The sequence below is a fragment of the Mytilus galloprovincialis genome, chromosome 3, assembly GCF_965363235.1.
Source record: "Mytilus galloprovincialis chromosome 3, xbMytGall1.hap1.1, whole genome shotgun sequence".
Lineage (NCBI taxonomy): Eukaryota > Metazoa > Mollusca > Bivalvia > Mytilida > Mytilidae > Mytilus > Mytilus galloprovincialis.
The window spans coordinates 4732038-4759451 of record NC_134840.1 but is presented as its reverse complement, the minus strand read 5'-3'; the positions used below and the strand labels follow the sequence as shown (position 1 = coordinate 4759451).

Genomic DNA, 27414 nt, shown 5'->3' with positions numbered 1-27414 from the left:
TGACATCTACAAATTAAAGTAAAATGTAATGTCTTGTGTCAGTTCATGTTGTTTTGTGAATTTGAATAAAATGTAATTAGAATGTTTGGAATAGTTGGTTACATCCAATGAACATTTATCCTCTGTTCCTCTAAACATGGATCCTTTTTAGATAAACCTCTGTTGCATACCAAGCAAGTCACCAGTATAATAGTGACATAATTAGACTTGAATACTATGTAAATAATCCAACTTTTCTGGTATGCTTTAAAATTCCTTATTATATTGATCATTGAGGATGTAATTAAGGTACCGTACCTAGTTTTTGTTGATTTAAGTGATCAGTAAAATGAAATATCTTCAAACCTAAGCTTGAAAGGTTCTATAATTAAAAAAACACCAAGATAAATAAATACGTTTTAATTCTTTGGTAATTAATAGACAATATAGATATGTAAATTTAAAAATCAAAGTTCATTATCTAATCTCATCCTTAATTAAAACTGTCACTGTATTTCTACGATCATTTGTGATATTATGGGATGTAGGAAAACTTGTACCATTGTATATATCAGATCTTATATGTCCTTTTGTACATAAATGACATTTTAAAATTCTAATAAAAGCTCTTCTAAATGCTGTGTTGAACATTGTATAAATAATAGGATTTGCTAACGAAGCCACATAACCCATCCATAAGAATATGGACATCATGTAAGGAGTCACAAACTCCATGCAAGACTCACAGAATCCAGACAGTATGTTTACAAAAAAGAATGGTGTCCACAAAACTACAAATACACCAAATATTATGCCTAGTACTTTTGATGCCTTTTTCTCATTTGAAGTAGCCTTTCTTGACATGGTGTGCTTAGCATCCTGAGCTTTGTTGAATTTGTGAAGAAGACTTTTGATACTCCTTGAGACTTCAGGTCTGTCAGATGAAGAGGCTAGAGACTCACTTGATTTGGTGGTATCGTACATCTTTTGACAGAATCCATTCACATGATTTTTGATGGTTGAATTCCCTAATAGTGGACTTGAAGATGTTTGTACTGAAGTGTTTAGTTTATACATATGGAAAGATTGCGGGCGAAGTTTAATCGTTAGAAAGTCTGAGCCAGATGAAGACGTTTCATCTAATGAGTCCTCTGATTCTGATACAACCTTTGATGCAGGTAGGCCGAGTAAATTAGGAGCACCGCTGTCCTCTGATAGATCATGAAGTTTTATATCAGACAATGAGTCATCCTGTTTGGTTATTTTTGTATCCAGTATTGAATCAGGTATTTTTTGGAGCTTCATGTCTAATACTGAGTCTTGTATTCTATTAATCTTCATGTCCGACATTGAGTCTTGCATCTTGTGAAACTTCATTTCCGACCAGTCCTGTATTTTGTGAAGTTTCATATCAGACAGTGACTCAGGTGTAGGTCTTTTATTCTCCTTTTCTCCATCTCGTATAATTTGGTCCATTTCGCTTTGAATCTGGAAATAATTTTGTTTCCACCCTGCCGATTTAAAATCCAGATTTCCACAACTATGAAACATGACATTTCTCATACCTCCTCCAAATGGAATATCAGTGTCATTTAAGTTACAGAAAGAGGAAGCACCAAATATATTTTTGCCTTTTGAAACATTTTCAATAGAATTAACACGTAATAGATCTGATGTCTGTTCTTTTGGTTTGATAGTTGTATATTTGGGATATGTTGGCAGACATGTGAAAGAAGATGCTTTACGTCTTTCCCAGTTCTGTTTGGGTTTTGGGATCTTTTTGCAGACTTTCTCTGTGTATAAATGGTCCTTTTGAGGGAGCACTGGAATTGAAGCTAGTACAGTATTATCTGTATCGCTCTCAAGCTGTTCCACACTGTGCCGTTGTGAGCCTTCATCACTGGGTGGTGACAGATATGCTTTGAAAGACTTTTTCTTTTTATCTTTCTTTTGTTTATATCTTAAATCTGATCTGTCAATCCTTTGCATGTTAACTTGATTTTGCCACAGAATTCTTATAGTCAGTACATATGTTACTAGCATTATAACTAACGGAATGTAGAAGGCAAACACAGACCCATATATTACAAAGTCTTCAATAGCTGGTGCACAGAGTCCATCATTTAAGATATATTTACTGTCTTGAATTCCATAAATACAGAGAGGACTACTGATTGTTATGGAGACGGCCCATACAAAGAATATTTTCAACACAACCATCATTTTCGTCTTGTTTCGTCCATAACGCATCGGATATTTTAATGTAAAATATCTATCCATTGACATTGTACACATGTGCCATATGGAGGCTGTACACATGAGTACATCCATTGTCACCCAGAACATACATAACTCTGCTCGGAAAGGAAATGTACCTGAAAATATAAAAATGTAAATTTCAAATTTAAATGTCAAAAAAATAATTTTTCTTAACATGTTGTAATGTGATTTACAGATTAGTTTGTATATAGATTAGACAAATAAAAATTATAATTTATGGTGCCCAAATATATGGAGCAACTACCTAACAATCTACTTTTTTTTTTAAATCATTCTTCATTGAAACCAGTAGACTTTTTAAGCCTTGTTTTGATAGAAATACGTTCAAAGCAACTGAAAAAATCTTGAAAGATTAGCTAGCTAAATTTTTATTGGTGTTTTGAAAATAGTTTTTCAATAAAACATGATATGCCAAGTAAGGTTGTTAACGGAATATAAGCTTTGACAATTATGTATAGAAGAAAAGAATTCTCTGACTTGTGATTATGCCGTTACATAAATCTTGCAATTATTTAAAAAATCATTGCCTATTGGCAGGAATTAAATGTACTTGGAAACCCCCAGAAATGAAGCCAATTAGTAGGCAAACATAGAAAAATCCATTTGTAATTGAAGGGAACAAGATGTTATCTGTAGAATCTATTCCTATGTGAAGGAAGGAATTTATAATGGGGATGATAACCTCCAAAACAAGCCAAGACAGTGAGGGAATTATGTCTGTAGAATCTATTCCTATGTAAAGGAGGGAATTTATAATGGGGATGATAACCTCCAAAACAAGCCAAGACAGCGTAAATAATGTGCTATCATAGTCAAAAACCTCTTTTTTTGTTCTGTTCAAAAGAGCAAAAATCATTCAAGAGATAGTGATGGGTCAATAGAGAAGCCATTACTGTCTTGATATGATTCTCCTTTATAATAAAGTTTGACTGGATCCTTTTTGACTGACCGGGTCTCTGTTTCTCTGTTTCTTCAATTGCTTACACTAAATGAGGAGATTCAGATATTTGTTAGCAATTTACACTTGATCAGAGAATCTAAAATGCTCCAACATTGTTCTCCTGGCAGTTTTTTTTTTTGTGGAATATATTTAAATAGTCTGTGAGTTAAGTGAATCCAATCCTTAAATGACACACAAATTAATGGGTTAAAAGTTGAAAGTTCTGAAAATACAATGCATGTCATTGTCAAAGTAACAATCCAGAGAAATTAATTGATGAAGAACATGAACAGATTAAGTGGATTGATTTTAACATTTCACTGCTGAAAAAATACACAAAAACACAAGTACAATTTACATTTCAGGAAAAATTGGCAGTGAATTTCATTTGCATTTTTGAATTTTTGAAAACTACATTTTAATTTATTTACATTACAACAATTTTTTCATGAAAAAAGATTATAATCAAAGTTATTTTGCATATGATTGACAGATTATTATATTTCCATAGAACTGGTTCCCAAAGCTAAATTTAACTACTATATCTATTTATAAGTATCTGAAATTTTGTATTTTTATGACGTAGCACATAGTATTGCTCTTTTTAATTAGTGAAAAGTATCAGATAGTGGGATAGGTCCTTGTATGAACATCATACAATTTGTGTCACAACTATTGTCTTAGAGTCGTATTTCAGGATAAATTGGGTATAGTGGATGTTACCTTGGTAATAAATTGATTTAAGATGGTAAAATGAAAGTTCGCAGCTGTTCTAAAAAACAGGAATCATAGTTTCAATTTATGAAACTTTTATAAAGAAAAGAACAGTATACAATCAGGAGATCTAAATTAATTTTGAATGTTGTCTATTTTAAATATTGTTATACAAAAATCCAAAGATATGATAAGAAATCCCATTCCAGTGAGTGAACAGCAAAACACACAACCAATACAAAATAAACAAATGTTCTCAAAATTAAATGATTTTATGTTATTAACTACCATTTGTAATAATATGAACTGTGAATTTTTCTGTTTCAGGTAAGAGAACATTTCTGGTAGAGATATTAGTAAGTAATAATTTAGTATCCATCATAGTATTTAAACTGATACAGTAAGTAAAAAACTACAGACATTGGTACACAATTAACAATAGCTTATTGACTAGGAGTCTGAGGCCAGTATCTAAACTGTGATTCAGTAAGTAACAACCTACAGACATTGGTACAGAATTAACAATAGCTTATTGACTAGGAGTCTGAGGCCAGTATCTAAACTGATTCAGTAAGTAACAACCTACAGACATTGGTACAGAATTAACAATAGCTTATTGACTAGGAGTCTGAGGCCAGTATCTAAACTGTGATTCAGTAAGTAACAACCTACAGACATTGGTACACAATTAACAATAGCTTATTGACTAGGAGTCTGAGGCCAGTATCTAAACTGTGATTCAGTAAGTAACAACCTACAGACATTGGTACACAATTAACACTAGCTTATTGACTAGGAGTCTGAGGCCAGTATCTAAACTGATTCAGTAAGTAACAAACTACAGACATTGGTACACAATTAACACTAGCTTATTGACTAGGAGTCTGAGGCCAGTATCTAAACTGATTCAGTAAGTAACAAACTACAGACATTGGTACACAATTAACAATAGCTTATTGACTAGGAGTCCGAGGCCAGTATCTAATGATTCAGTAAGTAACAAACTACAGACATTGGTACTCAATTAACAATAGCTTATTGACTAGGAGTCCGAGGCCAGTATCTAAACTGATTCAGTAAGTAACAAACTACAGACATTGGTACAGAATTAACAATAGCTTATTGACTAGGAGTCTGAGGCCAGTATCTAAACTTTGATTCAGAAAGTAACAACCTTCAGACATTGGTACACAATTAACAATAGCTTATTGACTAGGAGTCCGAGGCCAGTATCTAAACTGATACAGTAAGTAACAACCTACAGACATTGGTACACAATTAACAATAGCTTATTGACTAGGAGTCCGAGGCCAGTATCTAAACTGTGATTCAGTGAGTAACAACCTACAGACATTGGTACACAATTAACAATAGCTTATTGACTAGAAGTCCGAGGCCAGTATCTTAACTGTGATTCAGTGAGTAACAACCTACAGACATTGGTACACAATTAACAATAGCTTATTGACTAGGAGTCTGAGGCCAGTATCTAAACTGTGATTCAGTGAGTAACAACCTTCAGACATTGGTACACAATTAACAATAGCTTATTGACTAGGAGTCTGAGGCCAGTATCTAAACTGTGATTCAGTGAGTAACAACCTACAGACATTGGTACAGAATTAACAATAGCTTATTGACTAGGAGTCTGAGGCCAGTATCTAAACTGTGATTCAGTAAGTAACAACCTACAGACATTGGTACAGAATTAACAATAGCTTATTGACTAGGAGTCCGAGGCCAGTATCTAAACTGTGATTCAGTGAGTAACAACCTACAGACATTGGTACAGAATTAACAATAGCTTATTGACTAGGAGTCTGAGGCCAGTATCTAAACTGTGATTCAGTAAGTAACAACCTACAGATTGTGTAAAGAGACATTGGGACACAGTTAACATTTTAGCAAGTATATCAATCAACCAAGCAATTCTAGTTTCAAGGAAGTCATTCTTGTTTATCAACTCATGTTCAGAAGTTTTACATGAATTCCCCATATAAGCCAAAAAGAAACATAATTTGATTTTATTGGATGAATATATATTCTGTTGTAACAATGCTAAAAATCCTAATGTTCAGATCACACGAATTATCCTGTTAAAAAAAGCTTGATTTAAACCAGACTAAACTAGGTGTATATGTTAAGCTTCATTTATCTTAAAGAGGACAGTAGGCCATTAGAAATCTAGTTTTGATTTAAATATTTAAGTTCAATTAGTCAACCTAGTTGTTGACTTCAGACAGTAATTCCTACAGGTTTAATTTGTATTGTTGGAACCTCCGATAATTGGACTAATTATTCCAGGAAACAATTTGTTCGTTTGAAATTAGTGTTCTGACAAGTGGACATTCTGTTTTCATCAGATGTTATGGACATTTTGCTTTGTTAAATAAGTTGTAGAGCTTGGATTAACAATGAAAGTGATAAAACGATTGCATTAAATCATCAGTTTGTTAAATAAGTTGTAGAGCTTGGATTAACAATGAAAGTGATAAAACGATTGCATTAAATCATCAGTTTGTTAAATAAGTTGTAGAGCTTGGATTAACAATGAAAGTGATAAAACGATTGCATTAAATCATCAGTTTGTTAAATAAGTTGTAGAGCTTGGATTAACAATGAAAGTGATAAAACGATTGCATTAAATCATCAGTTTGTTAGATAAGTTGTAGAGCTTGGATTAACAATGAAAGTGATAAAACGATTGCATTAAATCATCAGTTTGTTAGATAAGTTGTAGAGCTTGGATTAACAATGAAAGTGATAAAACGATTGCATTAAATCATCAGTTTGTTAGATAAGTTGTAGAGCTTGGATTAACAATGAAAGTGATAAAACGATTGCATTAAATCATCAGTTTTATTTGCCTCTAAGGACATATTTCCAGGGAAAATCAATAAGGCAAATGACTGATTGTGTTTTAACAGAAAAGAAAGTTTAATTATCTCCCCTGAACGCTATTTTATCCTTTCACTGTTTGGTTTTCCATAGTACTTTAAATCTAATAATTTGTTCTTCTATTCTAGATTAACTTGCAATTTGGGAACTAAATGAATTTGAAAATCATATAAATTTATACTTAGGAATAATGTCAAGAAAACATCATTAAAGATGCAGTTATTGGGCAGCTTTTTTTTTCATTTTCTATTTTTTTTATCATTTCAAAATTTATTGTATTCAAATTAAAGCTGAATAAGGAATTTTTTAGAAACTTGTATTTATAATTATCTCCTAATGTATGAAATGATATTGTTCAGTATTGTGCATTTGAGAAAATTAAACACCCACATTATCAAAATTTGATTGTTTTTAGGCTACAGGTAAAATTGCCTATTAAATTCCTGATAATTGATAGAAAATGTACAATAGTGAAAATATTTAGAAAGCATCTTTATCAGATTTTAGCAGTACAAAAACATGTTTACCAGTAGATTTTGTTATCTGATGTAATGATATTGTGTTTTTACTCCCTTGGACATTAAGTGATAATTTGCTTACATTAGCAATGTTCTATTCATGTATTTGATAGGTTGTTTTTTTGTTCCCTGATTTACAAAACAATTTTCTCATTATATCCCAGTAGTGGATAATGACTCTCTTTATGGATTTCTCTCTGAATACCACTTATCCTTGACCAAAATGGTCATTATTTGGACTGATGTTGGTCATACAATAACTCATCATTGTTACCAGGTTATTAATGGACAATTTATTAGTATCTTGTTTGATACTGCAGTCTGTTTTTCTAATAACTTCTTTTGCAGGTTTATGAAATTTCTGTTATCTCATCAAGTGATTTGTAATTATATTTACGTAATTGCTAAAACTTTTAGATGAACACCTGGTAATTGTTATAGACTGTACTGTGACCTTCAAATGTTCATAATTGATGTTGTTTTTGTTGCTGGGTAACTGTCTAAAGTTTTCATTTTCATTAGACTGTTTTTTTCTATAAGTGTATTTTACATTTATTTAAACAGGATTTTACCTTAACATTGGTTTAAACTTGAATTTTCTGCAATTACATTTACCATTGGTTTAGACTTGGTTTTACAGTAATCACATTTTAATAACATGGGTTTAGACTTTGTTTTACAGTAATTACATATAACAGGGGTTTTAGACTTGGTTTTAAAGAAACATTTTACATGTAGCATTGGTTTAGACTGGGTTATACTTTTATTACATTTAACATAGACCTTTTTAGACTTGGCTTTACTGTAACTACATGTAACATAGGTTTAGACTTTGTTATAGTAATGACATGCAACGCTTGTTAAAACTTGGTTTACTGTAATTACATATAACATTTTAAGGTTTAGACTGGCTTTTACTGTCACTATAGGTTTTGATGATATTAATGCAATATGTTAGTATTATTTATATACAGAATTAAATCCATGAATAATTATTTCTATCACATCCATGATTATGTCAAAGCCTCCCATCATTAAGTTGTTATCATACTATTAACTCACCTGATCACCAGACATTTTGACTGACTGCAGTTTTTACACATTTCTTTTCGTAATTTGATTGCACTTGCACTACCCTAAAGGATTCAATATTGTTAAAGAATTTTATCTAAGTTGTAAGCAGTTTTTCTCTTCAAATTTTGTTCTCTTTAAAGTTTAAATTTTATTGATTTTTCAAAAGTTTTGTATTCAACTTCTCACAAGAGGATGATGTAATGGTGTTACTAAACTTAATGCTGGGAAAGAGTAAAAGGAAATATGTCAATGAGACAGCAACTTATCAACAAAACACAAAAAGAAATCTAGAGGTTGATGAAATGTCTGTAATTATTAACAGTTGTCCATACAATGCTGTAATATGTGACACTTGTTGTGAATATCAGTGTTGGAGTTGCAATTCAAATTGTAATGTGTCTATGATAGTTGACTACTAAATAGATAAACTCCAATGTTGTTATGTTAATGGGAAATACCATATAAATACTATTTATTGGAAATGATGGTCTTTGTTTCATTAGTGGAGGAAATTGAAACCACAATCAATAATTAATAATTATTAAAAAGCCATTGCCGTATTTAAATTTGTGTGAATGGAGGAATTGTGTCTGGTAATCAATGTCAACAAACCTACAATGGAAACCATCCTAAGTGATATCAGTCATAACTCATGCAATGTTTAAAAGTACAAAGGAGTTCTTGCCCTTTATATTAAAGTTTGCACAACTTGGGATGTACTATGATTTATTATGCTGTTTTGTAATTAGTTAAGAGAAAAACTTCAAAAATTGCAGAGATGTTTTGTGATATTAGATTTGTTTAAAGTTCACATGCACTTTTGTTGTCATTTAATCATTAAATGGTTCATTAGTTTAATCTTAACTGTCTGTTCACACTCAGATTATTTTTATTATTTATTCTCTCATTGACAATCATTAGTTATTTTCATATGTTGCAAACTTATTTATTTTATGATTTTTTTAAATTATATTACCCAAAACATTTGATTTTGAAATTGAAATTCATGGTAATAGATACAATTTGCTTTCTGCATGATTTGTTTGTTATTAACTGATAGGACAAACAGATGTGTAGCTCAAAGTGGATAGGCAGTAATTGCTCAAAGAAAATGTTTTGTAAACTGTTCAAATTCTAGTTTCTCAGAATTTGTTTGATGTGAATAAATGTTTAGGCTAAAACCATCTTGTAAAGTAATTTTATATCAATAAGTATTTTGTTTTACATTAATTATAAGTGTTGATAAAACATGAAGTTTTCAAAGGGAAAAATAATGTAATCTGTCCATTGACTAATTTAGCCAGAATTATTGAAGAGATAGGGAACAATTCATCCAAAACAGAATCTGAAATTGAAGATTGCTGGGTTATATGGTTATGACCAGTGTGCCACTTGGTATCCCCTTTAACCCTTTGTATGGATAGCAAATACACAAAACATGTTAATCAGAATCAGAATAACAAAAACTCATCAGAAGTTACATGTGAAAGCTGCTTTGTTGTAGCTTAAATTTTGAATCTAAATTTCAGCCTTTGATGATTGAAGTTTTGGTTTAATCTCATAGATAAACTGGAATTTAAAGGCTTTAATATTCATTTGTTTAATAGAGAACTGAAAAACCATTTATATGTAGGAAATAAAGAGATTTGAAGTGATCATGAGTAATATAAAGTGGGAGGGTGATAACTATACAATGTGTCAGATGTGATTGATAATACAGAGGGGAGGAGATGTACACAGTGCCACTTAATTAGTATTTTTATATGATCGTCTATATGGTATAAAAATGTGTATCCAAGTTAGAAGCCACAGAAACAAAAATGTCTTTTAGATTAATTGATTGGTCGGGTGGTTACTTAATATACACTAAGAAATAATAAAAGAGGTAAAGTACCTTACAATTTAATGGATATTAGTCTCTGTGATCTCAGATGACCTTTCTATTAATACTATTTAATTAACAATTGAGTATATCAGCACTATTGATCACTTTAGGGATCTCTATTTGTTCTGAATGTCTCTGATGCAGCTTCAAACAACTGACTTGACCATGTTCATGGATAAGTGAATTATATTTATGTCCTCTATTTGTCTGTGCTCTTTGTGTTTATGGGTTTTTGTCTCAATTCCAAATACCACCCTCCTGTTTTTTATTCAATTATGGAATGACTTAGATGTCTAAAGAAACAAATAAGATATGTTCTACAGTTTAGCAGAAAACCTAGACACTAATCTAAATATCTCTCAGTTTATTTTTCTGTGTTGTTGGTTTGCTGTCTCATTGGTGTTTACCTCCTTTATATGTTTTGGGCTGCTTCAGTATTATTCAACAAACTACTTTGCTTTTGATTTCACTTATTTGTTCTTGACAACATGATAAAAATTAAGGATGAATATTATCTGAGATTCCATTGATAAGAAATGACAAAGAAGTTCTATCAATGTAAAGAAGATAATGCTGTTTTTGCAGAAGTGAAAGAAGTTTCCAAGATTTTTGTAGAATTATAATGTAGGGAAGTCAATGATCTTTTTGTTAGATTTATGCAAATATTCATGTAACAAACTTTGTGAATTATGATATTAAAGTAGTCAGACATTCAGATATCACAGATATATTGAACAATAAATGATTTATAGAAATAGAGTGATTTAGAATCTCCGAATGTGATCGTGTTTGGTAGTGACAATAATGAACCAAATAATTGGAATAGAAAACTAAATTTGGAACGACATAATAAGGGGGAGATGAATTAAGAGTGAAAAAGTTACAGTTTTGATGAGAATTATTGACTTTTAGAGAATCATTGAAATATACTTTTTTGAGAATTGAGCACATATTACGTAACTTTCTTTGATTGGTTTGACAGAAAGTATGAAGTGTGAATGTTTTATATTATAATGTTGACTCTTTGTTTCTAAGGTCAGGCATCCATTTGTTAGCACTTTTTTTTTTTTATTAAGTATTATATAAGGTGTATAACTTGTTAGTATTAGATTTAAAGTATCAGGATTCTGAAGTCAGGCATCAAGGGGGGAGTAACAAGTCATCACATTAGGTTGATTAAAAACAAGATCATACTGTCCCCTATCTCTTTATGCAAGGCTAATATTATAAATTGTCTGCTTTAATACCTTAGTCCATAGGACCAATTACAATTAGAAACAAGAAAATTTTTAAACCTTGATTTTAGAAAATATGGCTTTATTGTACAAACAGTTTTTTTTTTAAAATATATTTTCAAACAAACATGTATTTGAATTAATTGCGCTCAATTTGTAACCAAAAATTCTTTCAAAAGAAATTGTTTATAGATTAAATTCAGAACTTTTCTCTTTTACAGTATAATGTATCTTTTTTCATATACATATTTCAAATGAAAGATTAAATCAATCTAGGTCTGTTTTTTTTATTGACCAAATTGAGTAGTTGATAATTAGTATACAAGTTCACTTCTTACATAAAATGTGTCCATCATGCCAGCTTCAGGGTCAAGGTTCATATTTTCATATAGCCTTATATCTTGATGCTACTTTGAATTTAATATTGGTTGTTTGAGGTCAACAGAATAAGGTTAATAGAGGACTGTGTTGTAGATAAGGTTTTTATTTCAAGGTTATAGAGCAAGGTTGTTTACTTTATATGTCCACTTTGTGATAAATGTTCTGCTTAGAGTTAAAAGTTATACTTGTTCACCAGAAGGCAGATGTACATAAGTTTTGAATCAATCCCACAAAAGTCATGGTCACAAAATTTGTTTGATTTTGCAGTCCTTGAAGTAATTTTTTAAGCTTACTTGACAATTATTCTATAAAGTCAATAACAGAATGGACGTCTTTCTCAAAAATTATTTTTGATAATTTTTACGTGGTTCATTTAGCAGACATTGCTAAGCGTTTATTTTCAAAAGTTGCCAAAATTGAGGGTTTGCACCGAAAATAAAGTATTGGATCAGATTAATAAGGTTTATGTTGAAAGTCATAAAAACAGTTTTTCAGGAAGTACTTTAAGTTTATTTATCATAGATAGATAATTGAGTATTTTATGTTAATCATTAACTGTAATTATTTGGTGGTTTTAACATGTTAAGAAGAGATATTGTAGAGGGAATCATAATTGAATTGATAAGAGAAAAATCATGTTAAACAGTTATTTTCTAATATGTTTCATGTAAATAAGTTGTCTGGTTTTAGTATGAATAATATTGTAGGGAATATTAAAAACATTTGCATTTATCTTTACAAAATTTACAAACAGATCTTGTTAAGAAACAAATTTATGGGTCATATACAAGGCAACATGGTAACAATTCATAGATTTTCTGACTTAAAATTTTCCTTAACACAAAGGTTATTTTTTTTAATACAAAACTGTCACTATATTGTATGATCGGAAGTTAAATATACACATTTTTTTAAGGGATAACATTTTCTTCATTGGTAAATTCAAGTTTACTTTTTAGTTGTCCTTGGCCTATGAAACATTATTTCTCTTCTTTCTAAAATAAAAGATATACAAGGATAGACTAAGTAATTTTATTTGCTTTTTGTTTAATGGATTAGGAAGATGAGAGGGATTTGAGGTTAATTGGTAATTTTAACATTGAGGATTAAGAGTGATAAGCTGGTATCTGATTCAGATATGTAAAGATTGGCTTAAATATCAAAGGAAGTTGTAATGAACCTCTAAAAAAAGTAAAACACTGAATATGTGGTAGCCAACAAATAAAAAAATAAACAGCTTGTACATTTAGTAAATACTGTAGTTGTTGGGGTCTGTCTCTTGTGCTGTCCAATATCATAGATAATTCCTATTATTATATTAAGTATTAAATAAAACTAGCAAAATATTAATATCTATTAATTACAATTTTCCCTTGTTCCTGATGAAAGAAAGATATGAGAAGTTTCTAACCTTGTTGATTTCTGGTACATGTATAATACCATACTTGTTTATGCGTTAAAGTTTCCTGGGATATGTTACAATAACCTACTAATGTGTGTCCCCACTGTTTGGAGTAACTATGCATAAGATATTACTGACAGAGGAAAAATTCACTGTTACATATTATTACCATAGGACAAGTAACATATGTTTATAAATGGTCGGGAGTTGTATATATTTATTAAACAGTTGCTAATTTGACTGAAAATTATTAAACAATACACTGCTTAAGGACTAAGACAATAAGATTTACAGATGGGTCATACAGTACATATTAAAGTTTTCAGTGTACATTGTAGATGAATGAAAAGTGTCCCTCTGGTGAAAGTGATTCATTAAGTATCTTGAGACAGTCCACCTATCGTTATACTCTTATATATTGAAGCCTCAGAGCAGCTTGTCCTTTGAATGGTTTCCAAAATTATTATAAAGATAAAGTTTTATTATATGCTCTATTGAAATAATACTATGAGAACTAATACTTGTTCACTGTTATCTTGAAAGGTTTTTTTCAGTTTTCAGTTCCAGAGATCAGTTAAGTTTATATCAATATCCCACCCTTCTACTTGCAAGAAATTGGATTTTCATAGAGAAATCTACCATTTAAAGCAAACCATATAGGCTGAGTTCCTTAAAGATTGAGACTTCAAGGTTTCCTTAGCAGAACTCATTCCTTTCTGAAATTCTACTACAACTTTATCATCTAAGATATCTTCCCAAAATACTGTAATGCAACCTTTCAACAATGGAAAAATTAGTTTGATCAAAGTTTTACTGAATAAGACATTACCTTCATGAACAAATTTCAAGGTTAAGTTGGGGCTTTATCATTGGAACATTAGGCTGATTCTACAGATTACATTTATATAAGAATTAGTTGTGCTACATGGATTGTTTAATCTCATATCATTCCCACAAATATTTCTTATTCTTAATCTTAACAACCCTGTCTCAGGAGACCATGCTGCAATCTAGTTCATGCTTTATAATAATTGAAACAAATAAACAATAATGTTATAAAAATAAGAAGACATGGTTTGATTGCCAATGAGACAGCTTAATACACTAGAGACCAACTGACGTAGATTTAAGCAACTATAGGTTACTGTACAATAATCATAGTTCATTTTTCTCAAATAATATCTTGTCACTTTTTCTATGATGATTGCTGCTGATACCAGAATTTAGTGCTATACTTAAAAGAACAAAAACGTACCAGTACAATGGTATGATGTAATATCGCAGCAATTATAGGATGCCCAAAATACATAGAATAAAGATTTGAGGCTAACAAGATGGGTAATTAGGTCTGTCGTGTTTGTAATGAGCTGCATGACTATTTATAATTGGAATATTTACAGTAACTCTCTGATCTTGAACATTGCCTCAATCTAGTTCTGAGGAATATTTCAAAGCTGAAATATTGTTAGTTTAAAATAAAACACCATAGTTTTACATGTATTTTATTTGAAATGAGAATTAGCTCTAAATCTGGCATCTATTAATTTTCATGTGAACCAAAATAATGGTACTGAAATTTAAGAGAACATGAGATGCAAAAAAAGCTATAGAAATTTTTGATTTGTTAAAATTTATAAGAATTTGACATTTAGACAGAATGGTGTCCTTTATTAAACACATTTTTTTTATGTCACCTTTGCAGGTAATGGGGGCATAAAGTTTCACCCTTGACCTTTTGTCAATCTTTACACCATTTTTGTTTCCACACTCTTAACTTAGGTTTGTCCCGTGCAAATTTATTGAAATTCATACACAATGTTAAGAATCAAAACTAGTAGACAGAGTAGGAATTTGGGTGAGTCACTCTACTGTTATACTTATAGAGTTATGCCACTTTTTAAGTTTTAAAATTCTTTTGATTTGGGTCATTTGTTTCCTCTGGCACATTCTTCTTATATCTTTTTAATTTCTGGTTCCATTTTCATTGAATTAATTGAAACTTATCTATAAATAAGTAAACAGACAAGCCTGACATATTGTATATGTCAATTGTCGTCGATTTCTGTATCTTGATTCCCATAGGTTAACAACCAAAAATAAGTTTTCTGAAGTGATTTTAATGTAAAAAATCGCAAGAACATGTACAGCAGTGTTTACACATTGTATGAATTCTGTTGTTATAATGACACCCTCTCAAGAACATGTACAGCAGTGTTTACAGATTGTATGAATTCTGTTGTATGACACCCTCTCAAGAACATGTACAGCAGTGTTTACACATTGTATGAATTCTGTTGTATGACACCCTCTAAAATGGCAAGAACATGTACAGCAGTGTTTACACATTGTATGAATTCTGCTGTATGACACCCTCTCTATTTCCAAGAATTAATGAAACATTTGAGTTTGACTACAGCTGTAATCTAGGTTGATTTTATGGAAAATCACACTCAAGAGTCTACCAATGATATTCATTTATTATTTTGCCACACAAAAAAAAAAACAGTTCTGAGCAAAAAGTAAAATAGGTTATTGATCAGTACTTTTCTTTGATAATTTGAAGACTTCGAGCGCATTTGTTTCTAACCTAAACGATGTAAACAATTACGCGCCTAGTCGTTTAATCCATTTGTTTCTTTCATTTTTTGGTCAACGTTGACATCGTTCACATAAACGATGTACGCGCAAAATAGTCGTGTAGTCGTTGATCGTTTATCGTTGAGACGTGTAAACGATAAATTTGTTTCTGCATTTGTCGTTTAAATAATAACGAGCACGTGTTGTTTTCACAAAGTCCTGGTTATTTATTTCCCGCACTTTTACCTGTTTGTTTACAGTGCGTGAGTGTAATCTATTTCTGTCTGACTACGTGGGGTCGATAAAGTTTATTAAACAATGTATTTGTTTCTAGCAGCTTATTGTTTACTAAACGATAGTCATCGATGACAAAATTTCGGGTTAGAAACAAATGCACTCTTCATCACTGTCTCCGTTATATAGTATTACATTTCACACTTTTATTAAGTTAGTGTATTTCCTTTCCCATCTGATGAAAACGTCACGTCCCCTGATGTAATTTAGGGACATAAAGACTGGGTTAATATATAGTTAGTAGGAGATATCATTTCACAAGTATCTTTTATTATTGTGACAGGTTTTTATTGTGGAGATAAAATGGCAGTAAATTGAATGTAACTTGGAAGTCCCATCTTTGATGATGTTAAAAGTCTATAAAGAACTTGTCTGCTACAAATTGGTGAATTTTAATGCTTTTTTAGCAATGCAAACTTAGTTAGATAGAAAAAAATGCTTACTCTTAAAAGTGATGGCCATAGACAACAATAAATTTACTGGTAACAGTTTCAATATCACTGAGGTCAAATTTAGTTAGCATTCTTTAGCTCCTTTAATTTAAAAAAATCAAGACTGACATTTTAAGAAAAAATGTTATACAATTCACAAATAAGTAGAACTCCATGGGTTTAAGCAAAGATTTGTTGTTGTTTGTAGTTTTATGTTCACTCAATTAAAAAAAGACCGCTATGGTAGCCAAGCTCAGAAAATATAACAGCATTTTACATGCCATGTGCAGCTAGACATGCCACCAGAGGACCAATATGTTAAAACCATTTGGTTGATTTTGTATTTACCCCCTTCCAACTTAAGTTTCTAGTGGTGTTCATGTTACTTAGTCTCAAGATATCTGACAATCTATAATGTTATAGGGACTATTGTTTGTCTTCTGCCATATTGGTTTCTTCTTTGGTTTGATATCCCAAGGGTTGAATAGGGTATAGAAATAAAGTCCTCCCAATTTGGATTTAAAACCTGTACTTCAGTCGGACATTGGACGTTTGACTTTTCAGGATGTATTGATGTTAGCTATCTGATGTCTCACGTAGGGAGAGTGCACATTTAATAAACTAGTGCAGTAACTCATTGAGGGGTCAGTTGGTGACCTTTCTTTATCCCTTATACTTTTGAAATTCCCTTCCTTAATCCCTATGGACCCAATTTGCTGAACTTGATTATTGGATTAAATGTTCTCATCCTGAATATGCTTGAAATATTTGCTACTGTATGTTGAGTAAAGGATTAGTCACACTTATTTTGTCTTTCTCTTTTTACCTTCTTTCAGTTCAATGTTGTCAATAGCCAAAGACTATGGAATATGTAAAATACAGAATTTAAATATTGGGATAATAAATTGACAGCAGACTGCATTTACAACAAAAAACTATCCTTTGGTCAAATTAAATGTATATTTACTTGAGTATAAATCCATATGAAATTGGATGAAAGCTGATTCCATATAATTATTCTCTGTTTACATTAATAGGTAATATCAGTTGCATCAATAATTTGGCATTTGTAACTTTATCAAAATCAATTAAAAACTTGTTTTTCACAATTAAAAGTAAGTTCCTGGAACACCACAAAGTAAATCAATGCATATGGTTATTATTTTTTTAAGAGAGTCCTATAATCAATGTAATCATAGTTTTTATGCTATTTGACTTAGTCAATTTTTTAGTTGCATTTTGTGGTAACTAGAAATAGGAGAGTTGATATCATTTGCAGTTTTAAAAACAATTATCCACTTTAAAAAGAATTTAAGGTCTTGACAAATAACTCAATTTTCAAAATGTTTTTTAATGTACCTACCATAAATTTCTACCACCATGCCAAAGGGCATGACTAGAATTGAGACGAGGAAATCTGCAATGGCAAGAGACATCAGGAAATAATTAGTCATATTCTGTAATCGTCGATCCCATATTACTGCAAGGCACACTAATAAATTTCCTAACGTTGTACAAAATATCAAAGCTAACAAAGATAGCATTCCCCATCTTAATTCTTGTTCCTCTTCAGCACCATCAGTGACATTAAGACTTCCATTTAAGGCAGAAATATTTTCATTCATTGTTGATCCTGTTGATTTAGTCTTTCACTATTTTCTCCATTTTTATATTAAAATTTGAAATCACAGTCTTAATCCATGTTTATCATTGTCAAAATAATTTCTCCTTTTCTTAATCAGTTAAGAAATATATCCAACTTTAGTTTAACAAGTTTTTAAAACTTTTCATATTAATTTTTTTTCCAAAACTGTCTCAATTGATCATGCATCTATTTTTGTACAAACATGTGCATTATAAAAAACCACAAAATTCCTTTAGAAGTATACAAAGTACAATATACTTAAAGTTTCATTAATGTTAAATTATTTAAAGATGTGAAAAAGCAAAAGATGATGTTGATGAAAACTATTTACAACCTCACCGATACATTCCATCCCACTGTAGATATCATCTAATCACGTTCATTGATAGATTTACAATCCACCAATCAATGATCTCCCCTTATAATTGATCAATAAAGAAACACTAAGGTCTGTTTTAATGATGTCACTAAGTCGTTAATTAAATATCAAAATGATTACAATTAACCTCAGCCTAATTATTGAACAATTAGTGTAGGAGGACAATAATCGATGGTAGCTTATAAGTGTTTTTTTATACAATGATTAACTAATATAAGTATGGAGACTTTCAACCCAAAGTGGTCATAAACTTATAGATATTATAAATCAAAGTCATATGAAACCTCAAATTAAAAAAATTATGCATATGTTTTTTATAACTAAATTAAATGGATAGTTTTCATTATACAACTTATGTACATATATTTTTTCTGAGGAAAATTCTTTAATTTGTCCACATTTAGAAGAAGTTTATTTATTTTCAATTGCTTGCTTCCAGGAAGCAATTCGCCGACATATTTTCTGTATGCTTAGTGACCTTAGTGTGACCCTCCTTGTAAAAATCCGGTGATCGAAATACGCATGGCTCTGTCATTAAAATAAACAATTATCTGATTGTACATGTTAAACACGTTCTCAATACCCATGCTTTTTGTTGATTGTTTACTATTAGGTGACAATCGGTAAACTTCTGCTTCAAAACACAACTTTTAATGAGCAGCCATATTTTTTAATTCATAATGGACAGAGAGAAAAAAAATTGATGATTATACAATAAATTTAGGCCAAATAAAAATATATGTGTGGTTCCAGTTACATACTTTTAAAAATAGGGTCGGTAGGTCGGCAAATTTTTTTTTTTTTTTTTTCAATTTTTATTTTTGAATGTCAAAATCTGGAAAAAAATCGTGTGTTTACCGAAATTGTTTCCGGTTTTATACACGCCCCAACCGGAAGTCCACCATTTTTACATGTGTTTGGTTGTAAAATAAACAGTCATGATATGTTTTTAGTTAATTTTGTTGCATTCTGTTATGAATTGCTGCATTTTAGCCATAACAGATACTTGTGATGGAAATTCAGATGACAGAAATCTATGAATTTAATTATTTTAATTCACAATCCTCAAAATTTGATCGTTTGAAAATTAATTTTTCAGAAATGAAAAAAAAAAGTTCTAGGGTCGGGGGGTTTTAACTAGGGTCGGTCAGGTTACTGGAACCACACATATATTTTTATTTGGCCTTATATAAAAAATGATAAAATCGTGCACAGACTAAGTTTATGATATATACATGCATTGGTTCAAGAATTGATAAACATTATTTTTCACCAGTCACTTGTTTCATATGACTTTTAAGAAGAAATTATTTGAATATTTATCATATTTTCACAATTAAGTTCAATTTTTTGGTCGTTTATTGATATCACGTTGGCGTCGTTGTCCTCGTCGTCGTGCGAATACTTTTGGTTTTCACACTGTAACTTTAGATTAAGTAAATAAAAATCTATGAAATTTAAACACAAGGTTTATGACCACAAAAGGACGGTTGGGATTGATTTTGGGAGTTTTGGTCTTAACAGTTCAGGAATTAGGGGCCAAAAAGGGCCCAAAAAAGCATTTTCTTGGTTTTCGCACTATAACTTTAGTTTAAGTAAAAAGAAATCTATGAAATTTTGACACAAGGTTTATGACCACAAAAGGAAGGTTGGGATTGATTTTGGGAGTTTTGATTCCAACAGTTTAGGAATAAGGGGCCCAAAGGGTCCAAAATTAAACTTTGTTTGATTTCATCAAAAATTGAATAACTGGGGTTCTTTGATATGCCAAATCTAACAGTGTATGTAGATTCTTATTTTTTGGTCTCGTTTTCAAATTGGTCTACATTAAGGTCCAAAGGGTCCAAAATTAAACTTTAGTTTGATTTTAACAAAAATTGAATCCTTGGGGTTCTTTGATATGGTGAATCTAAAAATGTACTTATATTTTTGATTATTGGCCCAGTTTTCAAGTTGGTCCAAATCAGGGTCCAAAATTAAACTTTGTTTGATTTCATTAAAAATTGAATAATTGGGGTTCTTTGATATGCCAAATCTAACTGTGTATGTATATTCTTAGTTTTTGGTCCTGTTTTCAAATTGGTCTACATTAAGGTCCAACTGGTTCAAAATTAAACTAAGTTTGATTTTAACAAAAATTGAATTCTTGGGCTTCTTTGATATGCTGAATCTAAACTAGTGCTTAAATTTTTGATTATGGGCCCAGTTTTCACGTTTGTCCAAGTCAGGATCCAAAATTATTATATAAAGTATTGTGGAATAGCAAGAAATTTTCAATTGCACAGTAATGCACAATAGCAAGAAATCTTCAATTGCACAGTATTGTGCAATAGCAAGTATTTTCAATTGCACAGTATTGCACAATAGCAAGAAATATCTAAATGCACAATATTGCGCAATAGCAAGAAATTTTCAATTGGAGTTATCTTTCTTTGTCCAGAATAGTAGTTGAAACATCTCAAATCATTGTTTTATACAATATACAATGTATGTTCACTTTTACTACCAACTGATAAATTTAAACAATCTTTACCATTCAGTGATAACAAGCACTTTTTTAGTGGAAGAAGACGTCAAGTCTTCTGAAGACTTAAGGGGCCGACCATTGGCTTTGAGTCTCCGTATGCCGCATTCATTTCGTGTATTACAATTTCAAAACAACTTAGATTCCTGACACCGATTTTTACACATGATTGGGCATCTGAATCATTTAATTTGTAAATTATGATTGTAAAACAATCACTATCGTAAATATGACCCTTTTATTTATGTAAATTATTAGATTTCATCTCATCCACATGAACGTAATTTGTTTACTTGTAACAGGATGTTTTAACTGTAGATATTTGTATTACGCATGCGTGAATTTGGTATCGGTACAACTCGCCCTGTTTACAAGTTCGCCCTTGAAGTTACAAATTTGCAATCCTGCAGACAAGAAGATTTTATTTTTATATAAATAAAAAGGATATATAAAGTGTTATCTTTATTCATGGGTTTCCTTTGTCATGTGAATTAGATGCCCTTCGTAACATACATGTGAACCTCCCGTTTAGGAGAAAAAACTCCCGTGTATGAAATTTTTCAGACGCCATATTTGATCATTTCTTACTACTGTACGGGTGTATTTGACACCTGTGTTAAATTTTACCTGAACATCAAAGAAGATGTATAATTATATGGCTTCACTTGACAGCTTGGGTGTCAAACATACTGGTAATCAACGATGTTTACCTCCGGCTAACTGCCGTTGTGTTATCAAAACGATGTGTATTGGGAATATTGAAATACTTTTTTGTTACTTCCCTTTGTTTTATCCTGTTTTCAGTTATTTTGCTTTTAAAAATGTAAATGGTAAAAAGACTATAAATGATTAATATTTTAATCAAATAATCATAAAAGGATGTTGATTAAATGAATTTAAATGATTTTGGACAAATAAAAAAATTAAAATTTATAAATTATTTTATTAATTTAGACCTCCTTTCAAGGATTAAATTGAAGTTTATATATTAAATTTGTTTATAACTGTTTAGAAGTTAACACACAATATGTGCAACTAGGCTAATAGTCTAGCTTCTGCTAGCTTCATGTATAATTTTTCTACCGATTTAATATATAACTAGAATTATGCAAACAAACTTAAGGAAAAGGCATGTAAGTCATGTGAGTTCATACAAATATGACACTGTTTCTAGACAATCCAGATCTTGCAAAATACATCGCTAAAAATTGTAACCTTTAATTTTGTTGTTGTGCAGTAAAAACCCATATGGGAACTTTCAAAAGTTGGCAGGTATGTAACAAGTCTTACTATTTTTATGCTCCATTTATGGGCAATATGTTTTCTAGTCTGTCCGTCCGTCCTGCTTCTGGTTATAAAGTTTATGGTCGAGGTAGTTTTTGATGAAGTTGAAATCCAATCAACTTGAAACTTAGTACACATGTGTTCCTCTTGATATGATCTTCTTAATTACTGCCAAATTAAAGATTTTACCTAATTTTCATAGTCAACTGAACATAGAAAATGATTGTACGGATGGGAAATCCATGTACTTATGACCTTTTCTTGTTTGAAGAAAAAAAATACATTTTAACGATAATGGAACAAAGCAGCCTGGGTAAGTGGGGCTGCTTTTATGGTAAATCAAGTTACCTTTTATTCACCTTCTTCCACTTCAGAGCTATCAGCTCTTTGATTACATTTTAATATTTTATGATATATTTAAATGAGTAGTTATTGTTGCAAACTCCATTAGAAATTTGAATTGAGATCAGTTTTGGAATAAGGGAAAGGGGCATGTGAAAAAAATTGGGTGTTGGGGGTGGGGGTGGGGGATGGGTGTTTAATTTTTCTCATTTCAGATTTCATAAAAAAAAGAATATTTCTTCAAACATTTTTTTGAGAGAATTAATACTCAACAGCATAGTGAATTGTTCAAAGGCAAAAAAATTTTTTTAAGTTCATTAGACCACATTCATTCTGTGTCAGAAACCTATGCTGTGTCAACTATTTAATCATAATCCAAATTTAGAGCTGAATACAGCTTGAATGTTGTGTCCATACTTGCACCTACTGTTCAGGGTTCAACCTCTGCGGTCGTATAAAGCTGCGCCCTGCAGAGCATCAGGTTCTACAATGCTATAATTAAGATTGTTCCTTTGACCCCAATTAATTTTTGTTTCCCAAAAGATGCCCCTGATCAACCTGTTATTCAATCATATTCATTATCTATTACTAAGTGAAAGCATATGCCCCCCCTCCAAAAAAAATCACGGTTAGTAGTTAAAATGCTTTTGATTGAATGAATATTTGGTGTTCAGTGCCACTTTCAACTCTATTGTGTTATTTCGTAGTGGTCATTTTTCATTTGTGGAGGAAGCTGAAGCAATTGTAAGAACTTTTTAACCATCCTATGGTAGGAAAACTGACAATCTACATCAATTCAGATTGGAGTTGAGCGCACACTTCAACTTGCACACTTCAACTTGCGGGATTATGATTTTGATCAATTTAATGTTGTTTGTCTATGAATCAAAATTTGTAAAGTATGTAGAAGGAACTCAAGCTTTTCTGTATCTTTTACATATTTGAACACAATGCATGATTTTCAAAGAGAAAAATTGTTCTATTTAATTTTTGTCTTTATAGTTCTTTCATTCTAATTAGAAAGGTACTTAAATCTGTACTATTTTCTCCCATTTGAAGCCCTCTTCATGATAATTCAAGTAAGCTTTATTAAATTTCAGCAAAATTTGTAAACAATAAAACAACAGCTTGTGTTAATAATATATTTTTTTTTCTAATGTGTCCATCAAAATGAAGGGTTTATTTTTCTGTTACTAGTGTCCTTTATTCACTTATTTCTGTGTAATTTTGTAACAATCTTAAAATTTGTAAATTTTACATTCTTTTCAATTCCTGAATGTTTATTAATTTGATTTTGACTCAATGGTATAAATAATTCAATAAAACTGTGTTAAGATACAGAAAGTTCTAACATTTCTTTACAATTTTGCATGAATAAGAGATACATCTGAAATTTCAGTTTTATGATTTAACATCTAAAATAAAAAGTTATTTTTGTATGTATTTTGGTATATTAATAAATTTACATGTTTCTTCCATTTGCACAGTTATTTGTAATTACTGTAAACCATAAAGTTATTACACTTCTTGTCCTTGAAGTCAAGTTGAACTCAGGGCAATCATATTTATCAGATTCAGTAAAAGATTAAGAATAATTTTAATAAAAAAAAATGTAAATATATGTCAGGCACTGAGAGAAATGATTTCTTCTTATGGTGACACCTCAAGGTGAAGTTTACAGAAACTGAACCAAGTAGCCCTTACAATTTATTCATAGCATTCACTGAACTTGAGCTCAGTTTTCTTGAGAAAGTGCAACTCATATTCTTTAATGATAGTGTTTTTCAGGTGTATATAAGTTTCAGTAGTTGTTTTGGTTATATAATGTCAATCTTGGCTGTAAATAGTCTGTCCTTCTGTTGTCTTTTGAGCCAATCTTGGCTGTTAATAATCTGTACTTTCTGTTGTCTTTTGAGCTAATCTTGGCTGTAAATAATCTTTGTACTTTCTGTTGTCTTTTGAGTTATCTTGGCTGTAAATAATCTTTGTACCTTCTGTTGTCTTTTGAGCTTATCTTGGCTGTAATTAATCTTTGTACTTTCTGTTGTCTTTTGAGCTAATCTTGGCTGTAATTAATCTTTGTACTTTCTTTTGTCTTTTGAGCTAATCTTGGCTGTAAATAATCTTTGTCCATTCTGTTGTTTTTTGAGCTAATCTTGGCTTTAAATAATCTTTGTACTTTCTGTTTTCTTTTGAGCTTATCTTGGCTTTAAATAATCTTTGTACTTTCTGTTGTCTTTTTAGCCAATCTTGGCTGTAAATAATCTTTGTACTTTCTGTTGACTTTAAGTTTTGAGCTAATTTTTGCAGTAAATAATCTTTGTACTTACTGTTGTCTTTTGAGATCATCTTGGTTGTTAATAATCTGTACTTTCTATTGTCTTTTGAACCAATCTTGGCTGTAAATAATCTTTGTACTTTCTGTCGTCTTTTGAGCTAATCTTGGCTGTAAATAAACTTTTTACTTCCTGTTTTCTTTTAATCTAAATTTGGCTGTAAATAATCACTTTAGCTTTGTAGTGTCTTCTATCTTTTGATCTGTAAATGACTGTGAGTTTTGTAGTGTCTGTTGTCTTTTGTGCTGTTAATGACTGTCAGTGAGCTTTGTAGTTTCTGTTGTCTTTTGTGCTGTTAATGACTGTCAAGAGCTTTATAGTGTCTGTTGTCTTTTGAGCTGTAAATGGCTGTGAGCTTTGAAGTGTCTGTTGTCTTTTGAGCTGTTAATGACTCAGTGAGCTTTGTAATGTCTGTTGTCTTTTGTGCTGTTAATGACTGTCAGTGAGCTTTGTAGTTTCTGTTGTCTTTTGTGCTGTTAATAACTGTCAAGAGCTTTATAGTGTCTGTTGTCTTTTGAGCTGTAAATGACTGTGAGCTTTGTAGTGTCTGTTGTCTTTTGAGCTGTTAATGACTCAGTGAGCTTTGTAATGTCTGTTGTCTTTTGTGCTGTTAATGACTGTCAGTGAGCTTTGTAGTTTCTGTTGTCTTTTGTGCTGTTAATGACTGTCAAGAGCTTTATAGTGTCTGTTGTCTTTTGAGCTGTAAATGACTGTGAGCTTTGTAGTGTCTGTTGTCTTTTGAGCTGTTAATGACTGTCAATGAGCTTTGTAGTGTCTGTTGTCTTTTGAGCTGTTAATGACTGTCAGTGAGCTTTGTAATGTCTGTTGTCTTTTGTGCTGTTAATGACTGTCAGTGAGCTTTGTAGTGTCTGTTGTCTTTTGTGCTGTTAATGACTGTCATTGAGCTTTGTAGTGTCTGTTGTCTTTTGAGCTGTTAATGACTCAGTGAGCTTTGTAGTGTCTGTTGTCTTTTGTGCTGTAAATGACTGTGAGCTTTGTAGTGTCTGTTGTCTTTTGAGCTGTTAATGACTGTCAGTGAGCTTTGTAGTGTCTGTTGTCTTTTGAGCTGTAAATGACTGTGAGCTTTGTAGTGTCTGTTGTCTTTTGTGCTGTTAATGACTGTCAGTGAGCTTTGTAGTGTCTGTTGTCTTTTGTGCTGTTAATAACTGTCATTGAGCTTTGTAGTGTCTGTTGTCTTTTGTGCTGTTAATGACTGTCAGTGAGCTTTGTAGTGTCTGTTGTCTTTTGTGCTGTTAATGACTGTCATTGAGCTTTGTAGTGTCTGTTGTCTTTTGAGCTGTTAATGACTGTCAGTGAGCTTTGTAATGTCTGTTGTCTTTTGTGCTGTTAATGACTGTCAGTGAGCTTTGTAGTGTCTGTTGTCTTTTGTGCTGTTAATGACTGTCAGTGAGCTTTGTAGTGTCTGTTGTCTTTTGTGCTGTTAATGACTGTCATTGAGCTTTGTAGTGTCTGTTGTCTTTTGAGCTGTTAATGACTGTCAATGAGCTTTGTAGTGTCTGTTGTCTTTTGTGCTGTTAATGACTGTCATTGAGCTTTGTAGTGTCTGTTGTCTTTTGAGCTGTTAATGACTGTCAATGAGCTTTGTAGTGTCTGTTGTCTTTTGTGCTGTTAATGACTGTCAGTGAGCTTTGTAGTGTCTGTTGTCTTTTGTGCTGTTAATGACTGTCAGTGAGCTTTGTAGTGTCTGTTGTCTTTTGTTCTGTTAATGACTGTCATTGAGCTTTGTAGTGTCTGTTGTCTTTTGAGCTGTAAATGACTGTGAGCTTTGTAGTTTCTGTTGTCTTTTGAGCTATAAATGACTGTCAGTGAGCTTTTTAGTGTCTGTTGTCTTTTGAACTTTTGATGACTGTCAAAGAGCTTTGTAGTTTCTATTGTCAGTTTAGCTTTTGATGACTGTCAGAGAGCTTTGTAGTTTCTATTGTCATTTGAACTTTTGATGTCAGTCAAAGAACTTTGTACTTTATATTGTAGGAGAGCTTTGTAGTTTCTATTGTCAGTTTAGCATTTGATGACTCAGAGAGATTTATAGTTTCTATTGTCATTTTAGCTTTTGATGACTGTCAGGTCAGAGAGATTTGTTGTTTCTATTGTCATTTGAACTTTTAATGTCAGTCAGAGAACTTTGTAGTTTATATTGTCCGAAAGCTTTGTAGTTTCTATTGTCAGTTTAGCTTTTGATGGCTGTCAGAGAGCTTCTTTAATTTCTATTGTTAGTTAATTAGCTTTTGGTGACTGTCAGAGAGTTTTGTAGTTTCTATTGTCAGTTTAGTTTTTA

General features: G+C 31.2%; 2 protein-coding genes across 3 annotated transcripts in view; one reads left to right on the top strand and one right to left on the bottom strand.

Moving 5' to 3' along the window:
• Window positions 1-27414, top strand: part of LOC143066998 (26S proteasome non-ATPase regulatory subunit 1-like) — a 189071-nt gene that overhangs the window by 93165 nt on the left and 68492 nt on the right. The gene's annotated exons all lie outside the window — the stretch shown is intronic.
• LOC143066986 (uncharacterized) lies at window positions 385-18382 on the bottom strand. Its single transcript, XM_076239881.1, has 2 exons — window positions 17972-18382; window positions 385-2354 (listed from the first exon to the last, which is right to left on the bottom strand). Exons 1-2 carry the CDS (start codon window positions 18231-18233, stop codon window positions 457-459), a joined length of 2160 nt encoding a protein of 719 aa, XP_076095996.1. The 5' UTR covers window positions 18234-18382; the 3' UTR covers window positions 385-456.

Excerpts from the sequence above, each read along its gene's own strand:
- LOC143066986 (XM_076239881.1), bottom strand. The coding sequence starts at position 18,233 with ATGAATGAAAATATTTCTGCCTTAAATGGAAGTCTTAATGTCACTGAT. Across the intron at positions 2,355-17,971 it reads CATGGTGGTAGAAATTTATG|GTACATTTCCTTTCCGAGCA; the intron begins GTAGGTACATTA and ends TTATATTTTCAG.